General features: G+C 42.0%; 1 protein-coding gene across 1 annotated transcript in view; it reads left to right on the top strand.

The window, feature by feature from the left end:
- LOC124606275 (spondin-1) overlaps nt 1-12,647 on the top strand; it is a 605,207-nt gene that overhangs the window by 394,892 nt on the left and 197,668 nt on the right. The window contains exons 10-11 of the mRNA XM_047138254.1: nt 5,509-5,677; nt 10,634-10,868. Of these exons, the coding sequence (XP_046994210.1) occupies nt 5,509-5,677; nt 10,634-10,868 (404 nt within the window). The remainder of the gene's footprint in view (nt 1-5,508; nt 5,678-10,633; nt 10,869-12,647) is intronic.

Genomic DNA, 12,647 nt, shown 5'->3' with positions numbered 1-12,647 from the left:
AATGACAATTCGCGCCCCATCGTGCACCTCTTGTGAATGACTTCCTTCAAGGTAATGATATCGCTCGAGTGAAGTGGCCAGCATGTTCTCCAGACATGAACCCTATCTAACATGCCTGGGATAGATTGAAAAGGGCTGTTTATGGACGACGTGACCACCGACTACTCTGAGGGATCTACACCGAATCACCTTTGAGGAGTGGGACAATGAAGACCAACAGTGCCTTGATGAATTTGTGGATAGTATGCCACAACGAATACAAGCATGCGCCAATGCAAGAGGACGTGCTACTGGGCGTTAGAGGTACCCGTGTATACAGCAATCTGGGCCACCACCTCTGAAAGTCTCGCTGTGTGGTGGTACAACATGCAGTGTGTGGTATCATGAGCAATAAAAAGGGCGGAAATGATCTTTATGTTGATCTCTCTTCCAATTTTCTGTACAGGTTCCGGAACTCTCGGGACTGAGGTGATGCAAAACTTTTTTGATGTGTGTCTTCTTCTTGAAGTCTGAGGTTATTTTGCCTGTCTCATACTTCTTGCACACCATAGGGAAGACTTTTGTCATGGCTGACTCTTCCAAGGTTATCAGTAGCTCTGACGGAATGTCGTCTACTCCCGGTGCCTTGTTTCGACTTAGATTTTTCAGTGCTCTGTCAAATTCTTCTCGGAGCATCATATCTCCCATCTCAACTTCATCCACGTCCACTTCCCATTCTGCAATATTGCCTTCAAGATAATCTCCCTTGTACAGGTCCTCTATATACTTCTTCCACTTTTCATCTTTCCCTTCTTAGATTACGACTGGTTTTCCATCTGAGCTCTTGATATGAATACAGCAGCTTTTCTTTTCTTCAAAAGCCCCTTTAATTTTCCTGTAGGCGATATCTTTCTTTTCCCTAATGAATTATGCTTCTAAATTCTTACATTTGTTCTCTAGCCATTCCTACTTAGCCATTTTGCACTGCCTGTCAGTCTCACTTTTTGGATCTTTGCATTCCCTTTCCCCGGCTTCATTTGCTGTATTTTTATGTTTTCTGCTTTCATCAGCTAAATTCAGTATCTCCTGAATTATCTAAGGATTTCTTCTAGGTCTTGGCCTATTTGACCCTCTTCTGCTTTCACTATTTCATATCTCAAAGCTACCTATTCATCTTCTACTGTACTCTTTTCCCCTGCTCTAGTGAGTCGTTGTCTGATGCTTCCTGTAAAACTTCACATAACCTCTAGTTCTTTCAACTTATCTACGTCCCATCTCTTTAGTTTCCTATAATTTTTGCAATTTCTTTAGTTTTAATCTACATTTTATATTCAATAACTAGTGGTCAGAGTCAACATCGGCCCCTGATGTCTCACAATTTTAAATCTTGCTCCGAAATCTCTGTCTTACCGTTACGTTACAAGTCTGAAATTTTCCAGTGTCTCCAGTGTCTTCCGCGTATACAACCTTTTTTTCATGATTCTTGAACCAAGTGTTAACTATGATTAAATTGTGCTCGGTTCAAAGCAGTACCATGTGGCTTCGTTTTTAATTCCACCCCCCCCCAGCCCATATTCTCCTATTATTTTTCCTTCTCTTCCTCGCCCTGCTATCGAATTCCAGTCACCCACCACAACTAAGTTTTCCTCTCTCTTATCTCTCTGAACAATTTCTTTTATCTCATCAGATATTTTTTTCAAACTCTTCACCGTTTGCGGAGCTAGTTGGCATATAAACTTGTACTAATGTGCTGTGAATGGGCTTTGTGTCTATCTTGCCTACGATAATGCCTCCACTATGCTGTTCGTAGCAGCTTACCTGCATTTCATTTTCTTAATCATTATTAAACCCACTTCTGCATTACCCCTACTTGTTTATGCATTTATAGCCATGTATCCACATGACCAGAAGTCCTGTTCCTCCTGCCACAAACTTTACCAATTCCCACTATATCTAGCTTCAGCCTATCCATTTCCCTTTTTAAGTTTTCTAACCCACCCGTAGTCTGGGGGCAATATGTCTGATAAGTAATCAAAACGTCATCTGTCCCGAGTTCGAACCAAACCACCGCTTAAATTTTGAATAAAAATTATTAGCAATGGCGGCCGAAGCCTTCCGGCATAAGATGTCACATTCATTCAGCCAACGGCCTTGTCAAAAAGGGAGGAGGAGCGGACAGAGGTTCAAGGCACTCTCTTGCCTTAAGGTAGGAAACTGCCCATAAAGGCGGAAAAATCAGCAACAATCAACGGAGAGGTGGGGGGGAGGGAGCAGAGAAGTGAAATGGAAAGAAGACAAGCAGTTCTGATCAGATGGGTATGGGGTAATATCAACAGCATCAGAATAACGGGAGTAGGATTTGTTATGAATAGGAAGTGAGTTACTGGGAACAGTTCAGTGATAGGATTAGTCTCATGAGAATCGACAGCAAGCCAACACCGACTACAATAGTTCAGGTATACGTGCTGACGTCGCAAGCTGAAGATGAAGAGAGAGAAACGTATATGAGGATACTGAACGGGTAATTCAGAGAGAGAGAGAGGAAAACCTAATAGCCATGGGGATCGGAATGCGATTGTAGGGGAAGGACTAGAAGAAAGGATTACGGAAGAATATGGGCTTGGTGATAGGAAAGAGAGAGGAGGAAGAATAATTTAGTTCTGCAATAAATTTCGGCTAGTAATACTCTGTTCAAAAATCACAAGACGAGAAGGTATGCTTGGAAAAGGCCGAAAAATACAAGAATATTTCTGTTAGATTATATCTTGGTCAGACAGATTCTGAAATCAGATACTGGACTGTTAGGCTTACTCAGGAGCAGTACTCAGATTACAGTTTAGTGGTGATGGATGGGAGGTTGAAGTTTAATACACTAGTCAGGAAAATCAGTGCGCAAAGAAATGGGATACCTAAGTACTGAGGAATGCAGAGATACGCTTGAAGTCCTCTGAGGCCATAGGTACTACGTTAAGGAATAGCTCAGTAGGCAGTTCAGTTGAAGAAGAATGGACATCTCTAAAAAGATCCATCACGGAAGTTGGAAAGAGAAACATATGTACGAAAAAGATAACTTCGAAGAAACCATGGGTAACAGAAGAAATAATTCAGTTGATCGATGAATGAAGGAAGTACAAAAATCTTGAGGGAAATTCAGGTATGCACAAAAACAAGTCACTTAGGAATGAAATAAATAGGAAGTGCAGGGCAGCTAAGGCGAAATGGCTGCATGAAAAAGTGAAGAAATCGAAAAGGAAATGATTCTCGGAAGGACTGACTCATCATACAGAAAAGTCAAAAGAACCTTCAGTGAAATTAGAAGCAAGTGTGGCAACATTGAGGGTGCAATGCGAATTCCATTGTTAAATACAGAGCAGAGAGCGGATAGGTGGAAGGAGTGCTTTCAAGCCCTTTGTGAGGGGGAAGATTTGTCTAATATGATAGAAGAAGAAACAAGAGTCAACATGGAAGAGACAGGGGATCCAGTATTAGGATCAGAATTTAAAAGTGCTATGGAAGACTTAAGATCGAATAAGGAAGAAGAAAAAGACAACACTCTCAAAAATTTCTAAAATCGTTGGGGGAAGGGACACGTTAGTGTGTAGAATTTATGAGACGGTGATACAGCGTCTGACTTTCGGAAAAACGTCATCCGCACAGTTCCGAAGATTGCAAGAGCCGACAAGTTCAAGAAGTATTTCACAATCAGCTTAACAGCTCATGCATCCCATTGATGATAAGAATAATATACAGAAGGATGGAAAAAAGTTGAGGATGTGTTAGATGACAATCAGTTTGGTTTTAGGAAAGGTAAATGCACCAGAGAGGCAATTCTGACGTTGCGGTTAATAATGGAAGCAAGACTAAAGAAAAATCAAGACACGTTCATAGAATTTTACGACTTGGAAAAACGGTTCAACGATATCAAATGGTGCAATATTTCCGAAATTCTGAGACAAATGGGGATAAGATATAGGCAAAGACGGAAAAAGACAATTTGTACAAGAGCCAAGAGGGAACAATAAGAGTGGATGACCAAGAATGAAGTGCTCAGATTAAAAAGGTTGTAAGATAAGAATGTAGTCTTTCGCTCCTACTGTTCGGTCTATACATCGAAGAAATATGACGAAAATAAAAGTTCAAAAGTAGAATTAAATTTCAGTGTCAAATGACATCAATGATAAGATTCTCTGATGACGTTGCCATCCTCGGTAAAAGTGAAGAATAATTACAGGATATCCTGAATGAAATGGTCTAATGAGTAAATAGAAGAAAGATGAAAGTAATGGGAAATATCAGAAATGAGAAAAGCGAGAAACTGAACATCAGGATTGATGGTCAGGAAGTAGACGAAGTTAAAGAATTCTGCCAGTAGGCAGCAAAATAACCCGTGACGGACGGAGAAAGGAGGACATTAAAAACAGACTAGCACAGACAAAAAGGGCATACCTAACCAAGAGAAGTCTACTAGTATCAAACATAGTCTTATTTTCAGGAAGAAATTTCTGGGAAAGTCGAAATGTGGTGCTACAGAATAATGTTGAAAATTAGGTGGACTGCTAATGTAAGGAATGAGGATTTTCTCCGGAGAATCGGCGAGGAAAGGAATACATGAAAAACACTCATAAGATGAAGGGACTGGATGGTAGGACATCTGTTAAGACATCGGGGAATAACTTCCATGGTACTAGAGGGGGCTGTAGAGCTTAAAATCTGTGAAGGAAAACAGAGATTGGAATATATCCATCAAATAAATGAGGACGTAGGTTGCAATCGCTACTCTCAGGTGAAGAGGTTGACAGAAAAGAGGAATTCGCTGCGGGTCGCATCAGATCAGTCAGAAGACTGGAGACAAAATGAACTACCAGCGCAATTAAGGGATCTAACTTTACAAGCTCCGATACGCAGAACGCCAGTATTGTTTCTCTTGATGACAACATCCTCCTGAGAAGTTCCCACCCGGAGATCCGAATGGAGGACTATTTTACCTCCGGAGTGTTTTACACAAGAGGAAGCCGTAATGATTCAACCATACAATATCGCTGCATGCTCTCGGGAAAAATTACAGCTGTAGTTTCCCCTCGCTTTCAATCAGTTCGCAGTTCCAGCACAAGGCCGTTTTGGTTGCTAATACAAGGCCGAATCAATCAGTCGTGCAGACTACTGCCCCCGTAAGTACTGGAAAGGCTGCTACCCCTCTTCAGGAACCACAAGTTTATCTGCCCTCTCAACTAATACCCCTTCATTGTGGCTCCACCTGCGGTATCGCTATGTGTATCGATGAGGTGCGCAAACCACCCCACCGATGGCAAGGTCCACGGTTCATGCAGGATTAAAGGGAGATGAAATAAAAATATAGAAAATAAGAATGTAAAATTCTCTAGTTAATGGATTATATTAACTCATCTTGTGCTTCAAGCTTCTTTTTAACAAGTGGAGCACATATTTTCTGAAAATTAGTACACTGCTTCAATAGAAATCCTTTTGTTCTAAATGTGGGCAACAGTTTTTTTTTTTTTTTTTAATTTTCAGAATGCATGACGACGCCGTGGTCGGACTGGGGCCCGTGTTCGGTGACGTGCGGGAGTGGACACATGCTGCGGCAGCGGTCTTTCGTCGACATCCAGAGGTCCGATGCCAGTGGCTGCAAACAGAAGCTCACGTCCAGGAAGGCGTGCACAGCGGCGCATCGCAGCTGCAAGTAAGCGCCCGCGGCAACGAGCGCTGAGAAAGATAAAACAGAACTTCTTTTCTGGTCTGTGGTTTCTAACTTAATACATGGAGTGCCATAAAAACGCAGTTTTTAATTTCACAATAAAACACACAGTTTACTTCCAAATTGTTAGTGTTATTATGTAAGTATTAAACAAGAAGACTGCAATTAAACATGTAACAAAATATCAGCCAAGTGTCCTCCACGGCTTGGTCTGCACACATACACTCTGTCGACAAAATTTTCGACGACTCTAAAGAAAAGTTCCGTTTGAATTTGACCCAGGGCACATCTAATTTCTGACTTGAGTTGAGGGATGGTTCGTGGATTGTTCAGAAAGACAATATTTGACATTCCCCCACGAAAAAGTCACTTCGTGTCATATCACACGATGTCGGGGGCCAGTTCTGATCGCCATTGCGAGATATGAGACGAGCAGGGAATCTTTCTCTCGGCAACCTTGTTGTTTCAACGGTAGAGTGCAGGTTGCCCCATCCTGTTGGAACCTATAAATTGAAGCTTTGAAATTATCCAAAACAACCGTTTCAGAATCTTCTAGTGCCCACATTTGCAGATGCCAATAGCGAACTGTGGATCCATAAGACCCTGCTGCACAAAATTGCAATATTACGTGCTCTTTTATAGTTTGTAATTGCGACAATCTGTTTCCTTTGAAACGAGCTCCGGCTCACCCTTTTGCTAGACACATAGTTTAGAATTAATCCGCATTTTGATTTACTTTTATTGCAATTATAGCATCTTATTAGTTTGCTGTAGCACTGAAGCCACGATTGTAGCAGTCTTCTTAAATGTTCTCTGATATGCTCTCGTCTGTATCTACTAATACACTGGGCCTCGACTGTTTTGGTAGAGATAGTACGTATTCACTGTGACTTCTTTCTCTGGAGATGAACGTCGTGTACCGCTTGAACAATCACCTTCAAGTTCACGTTCTTCCTGTCCTTCACAGTCAGTATATCTGCCCAGCGCAACGCCATGTATTTCTACTTCACTTCATTTCCGTTATATTTCTGAATTTTTATGTTACATAATACATCCGCGAACTCTCTATCCCTGACCCCCATTTCATTGTCATATTCAGTTCATAGCAACTTTGTTCTAATGTCGCGTGTTCAAAAAGTCTCTCCGTAGTGCCGTATGATTGCCAGCCGCGGGTGCCGTATGCCGCAGTGAATATACCGAAATCAAATTCAGTGAAATACAAGTTATTAATTTATTGAATATTCATTTTTACTGACGCTGGTTGAGATAAACGAAACAGTGGAATGTTGGGAGAGTCTACTTGAAGGGAAGTAACCCAGGCAGGCGAACAATCATACGGCACGCTTAGCTAACAATCATACGGCACTGCGGAGAGACTTTTTGAACACCCCGTATTGTCACTGTACACAATTTACATAGGAACAGGTATGTCAACTCTCCAAGACACACATTCGTACTGCAGCTGTACCATTCACGCAATTCAAGCATTTGTCAGCACAGCAGTACATGACACAGTCTGATGGCGCTAGCAGACAAGTGCGCAGTTTTGCATGGAAATGATGCAGACCACTGTTGTTTTTATGATCGAGTGTTAGTCTACGGCCGGCCGAAGTGGCCGTTCGGTTAAAGGCGCTGCAGTCTGGAACCGCAAGACCGCTACGGTCGCAGGTTCGAATCCTGCCTCGGGCATGTATGTTTGTGATGTTCTTAGGTTAGTTAGGTTTAACTAGTTCTAAGTTCTAGGGGACTAATGACCTCAAGCAGTTGAGTCCCATAGTGCTCAGAGCTATTTGAACCATTTTGGTTCCAAGCTTTCGAGGTCAAAAGGTGTCACTTGTATTAGTTGCTTGTGCTGGCCGCTTCTACTCTTCCCAACATGAGACTTCGTCCGCATCAGTAGCTACGCATCAGCACAGCGGATTGTTAAAAGCACCGACTCGGGTCGGAGATTTTCTCCGCGCGGGGACTGGGTGTTGTGTTGTCCTTACGCTCGCATCGTCATAATAGACATTCCATTCTTGAGATGACTGTATGGTCACGTCTCGAACGGCTATAAATCTAAGAAAAAAAAGGAAAATACGGGCTTGCCCTGCCGTTGCAACTATACAGACAATTTTTATAACTTGGCTCTATAACTATATGATCTACCCATCAGAAGGACTAGTTTGTGAATGGAGACAAAAGATGATAGACTACATCAAGGTAAGCGGACACTACGCAATGGAGAATTACCATGTGGAGCCGGTCTTTTTGCCGAAATGATAACATCAGAAGTAAGTCTATTTTCCCCTTTTTCTTGCTTTGGCAATTTTTTGCCCTTAGTCAGTCCTTGCTCTCACAGAATTAAGTCTTAGTGCTTGAGATTCATTAGGTGCAAACAGATTTTTCCAGCACTTTCTGTCTTTCATTATCTTGTGTCCCCGTTTTTTTTTTTTTTTTTTTTTTTTTTTTTTAACTGCGTTTCCGGCTGCTGTTGTCTTAAAGCTTCCTCGACAAGGGTATCAGTTGGAAAGACAGTGCAAAATATTGCGTAAATGTGATCCAACAGAACTGCGTAAACGTGCCCCCTCACCATGTTTGAATTCGTTTCAGAGCTACAATAGTAACTTTCGCGCTTTCAGATTACACAAATGTACCTTGTACAGTAGAATAATCTCCTGTAAATGAACACATGTTTATCTATTCTCAGTTAAAAATGTATGCTCCCTAGGAGCTTCAATATTTGATTTACAAAATGTAATTACCTTGCACAAAACAAAAATATGTTCTTCGCGCTAAGGCGTTAACTCAGCCGGTGTTCTGAAGTTCGTGAGACCCCTCAGTATGTAACGTTACTAATCTTCTATTGCCGGTAGCGCTCTAGCAAGAAAAGTGGTCTACGAAAACGTGCCCCATGCATAAACGTGCCCCGTGCGTAAACGTACACAGCTGTCCCCTACATTTTTGTCAAAGTGTAAGGCGAAAGTAATGGCAAAATTAAAGCTGTGCGCAAGTAGTGTACTTCGTTGAAGAGTAAAAGTTCTGGGGACAGCTATAACGTTTCGATAAAAAGTTCTCGGTTAATTTACCGCTTCTAAATCCGATAAAGTCCCAAGCTTTTTCATGACTTAGTCGATTATGGTCGTCAGGAGCTAACAAGGGGTGGGTCTGACATGCAGGTCACCAATTTTGAATAAGTTTTGCAACGACTTCCTATATTTACAATAAAGAGACTCGTATAGATGTATGAAGCTGGTATCTGTACAGATATCACTGGTGATCTTGCAGCTCTCGAAGAAAGAAGTTATAATGAAATCTAGACCTTTCGCTGCTTACAGGCGTTGATGTAAGCAGGAGATCCCGGGTTCGAGTCCCGGTCGGGGCCCACACACACATTTTTCAACTGTCCCCGTTGATATTTATCAACGCCTGTAAGCATCGAAAGGTCTAGATTTTTGATTATAACTTCATTTTGCTAGATGCTCCCTAGTTGCTGAAAAAAGTTGAGGTCAAAGATGATGTCGGAAAACCGTATTTTCAATGCTATAAATGGACAGATAGCCTAAAAACAAACATTTTTATTAATACAATATGAGGTCCAAAGTTAACAATGTTAGAATTATTACTGGTTTTTGTTTTCATGGTATAGCTAGGGAAACCAACCATTACTTACGTCTAATCGAGCGAGATCGCGTGCGAGTGGTCGAGGCATTAAGACTACCAAACCGCTAGCCTGTGTTCGATTCTTGGTCTTAACTATTTCACATTCGTTATTTTTTTAGCTGTATCTGACAATATTCTGATTCTGTAAATACCTTTCTTTACTTTTTTTTGAAATAAAACATCGGCAGGTGTGATTAATAACGAAATAAGTATATACAATGCATTGACAGTTATTTACATTGCGATACATGACGGACTACGATAGGAATTTCGTAGCTGATCATGTGACCTCACAGCAGAGCAGAGAATTACAAGATACGTAGAATGCTATCAAAATTCATGCGGCGTTCAATAACCAACTGACTGCGCCTGTCTTTTCAAGATATGCTTTTATCCGCTTAGTTCTCATCCAAATTAATATCTGATAGGTTTGTTTTCAACAACGTGAATCAGGTATGTTTTTCAATGTACCGGGAAACGTCAATGCGCCAAAAATTTTTCGAGTCTTGCGCATGGTGTAAGAAAGATTTATGTTTTGCCTGTTTCTGTGAAAAGTTTCATCCCACTGTTTGCGATAACGCTCAAGAATAGACGATCAGTTAGGAGTAAGTTATAATATACTTTGTGTATTTTTGCACGATGTATCACGTTGAAAAAACTGTCAGTACATTATGAATACTCATCTGATTATTTATCACATTTTCCGATATCTTAATTCAAAAAAAGGCAAAGGAAATTATTCCCATTAACAGAATATTGTCAGATACACCCAAAAAATTGAATGAAGAAAAATCACGGCCATGAATTGAAAACGGACCAGTAGTTCGGTAGTCTAATGCCTTGACCGCTGGACCTCCAAGCCCGATCTGTTACACACAAAAAATGACGGGTATCCTAGTTATACCATGAAAACACAAAAATGTCAGATATTCGACGGTATTAACTTTGGACCCCATATTATACTAATGAAAATGTTTGTTCTTAGACGAACTTTCGATGTACAGCATTTGCAATATGTTTTTCCGGCGTTTTATAAAAACTAGGGAGTGTCGGGCAAAAAGCCGAAACACGAGTCTCTCTATTTTGAGTATGGATCGTCTTTGCAAAACTTGAGTAACATGGCTTACAGACCCTCCCTTGTAAGTCAGATTTAGCCCCTGAAGGCTTTGGTGAAGATAGTCATAGAAATCTTGAAACTTTAGCCAAATCTGGCGCAGCAAGTTAACCGAATACTTGTTATCCACGGGCTCCAACACGGAAGACTCGGCAGCCGTAACGTTTGTTTGTCTCGCCCACCAGGTCCCAGCCCCAGGAGTGGGAGTGCGAACTCTCTGAGTGGTCTGAATGGTCGGGATGTAGCAACAAGTGCGGCCCGGGCGCCCAGATGAGGAGCCGCCAGTACAAACACTCGCACTACCAGAAGAAGTGCAAAGTGCAGAGAAACGCCCCCAAGCTGCAACAGACCATCGCATGCTTCGGCAAGGAATCTGACGACTGCAGCACGACTTCTGAAGAGGAGGAAGAGTTTCTAAATGTGAGTACTCTGTCAACAAACATTTTCTATCCTAGACTGTGCTTTTCAAAATCAGTTCTCTAGTCTTACTTAACAATTATTTTGGAACTACTGTTTACTTATGTCACTCAAGCTTAAAAAACACATTCATGCCTATGGTGCTTTCAGTTTCGTGTTACTTTATCTCCTGAACTATACAGGGCACTCGAGCAGAAATCTTAGCAATGTGATCTATCCTGTTAGAAATATTCGGCCGCAAAAAATAAAAAAAATTAAAAAATTAAAATAAAGAAAATTAGTACATTCTGTTAGAAGTTTCCAATTTACTCAAGATTTATTGTTACAACAGTGCCTATGAAGTACATGAAATGATGACATTTACAGATTAATAACATACGCGGTTCTGAGGTACCAGATATCGACCCATGCTGAAACGCCTGTATGAGTACGTGGTGTAGCCTCCACGGGCGGCAACACAGGCACTGACTCTGGCATCTAGTAGATAGTGCGGATGGCGAACACTGTGCTGGGATACGCTATGCCACGCCCTCTCGACCTGTTCACATAGTTTTGTAAGAGTTTTTGGCTGACGAGTCGCACGAGTCACTTCTCTTCCCATCATATCCCACATAGGATCCATTGGAGACAAGTACGGAGATCGTGCTGGCCTCAGAAGTTGCTGCACGTCCTGCAGAGCATATTGAGTTTCGCAGGCAGTGTGTGGGCGAGCATTATCCTGTTGAAACAACACATCACCTTCCTGCTACATGAACGGCAGAAGAGCGGGTCTAACGACATTCTGCAGGTACGGAGCGCCGGTTAGCACCCCTCCAAAAACACCAAAGGCGAAGGGGAGTTGTAGTTTAGCGCACTCCAGACAATAAATCTTGGGTTGGGGCCGCGGTGTCTTGCACGAATGCACCTTACGAGACAGGGCTCACCAGATCTATGTCGTACGCGCAAACGACCATCACTTGTGTGCTGATAGATCTACTTTCATCGCTGAAGACCACGGAGCGCCATTCCATCTTCCAAGTGATCCTCTGACGGCACCATTCGAGCCGTGTACGTCGATGCTGTGGCGTGAGTGGGAGAAGAGCTAGAGGTGTTGATTCGCAACAGGCCATTTTGACACGTCTGATCTCTCTAGGCCTCTTATATAAGCTGTGGCAGATGTACGATCTGCCACTGCTGCCGTTACAGTATAACGGTCCTGGCGATCGTCTGTGCTGCGTGGGCGTCCAGAACCTCATCTACGGGTGTTAAGAATCTTCATACTAGCACTGGTACCAGTATCGTTTCACAATCGACGTAGCACGTTGTAATGGTACTTGAATTACGTAACCACTACGGCACCTCACCTCAAGCACCAGGGGAGTGTCGTAGGACCGTTGCTATACACAATATACATAAATGACCTGGTGGATGAAATCGGAAGTTCACTGAGGCTTTTTGCGGATGATGCTGTGGTGTATCGAGAGGTAGTAACAATGGAAAATTGTACTGAAATGCAGGAGGATCTGCAGCGAATTGACGCATGGTGCAGGGAATGGCAATTGAATCTCAATGTAGACAAGTGTAATGTGTTGCGAATACATAAAAAGATAGATCCCTTATCATTTAGCTACAAAATAGCAGGTCAGCAACTGGAAGCAGTTAATTCCATAAATTATCTGGGAGTAGGCATTAGGAGTGATTTAAAATTGGATGATCGTATAAAGTTGATCGTCGTTAAAGCAGATGCCAGACTGAGATGCATTGGAAGAATCCTAAGGAAATGCAATCCGAAAACAAAGGAAG

Source organism: Schistocerca americana, chromosome 3 (genome assembly GCF_021461395.2).
Source record: "Schistocerca americana isolate TAMUIC-IGC-003095 chromosome 3, iqSchAmer2.1, whole genome shotgun sequence".
In the NCBI taxonomy this organism is placed as follows: Eukaryota; Metazoa; Arthropoda; class Insecta; order Orthoptera; family Acrididae; genus Schistocerca; species Schistocerca americana.
This window is presented reverse-complemented; position numbering and strand designations above follow the sequence as displayed.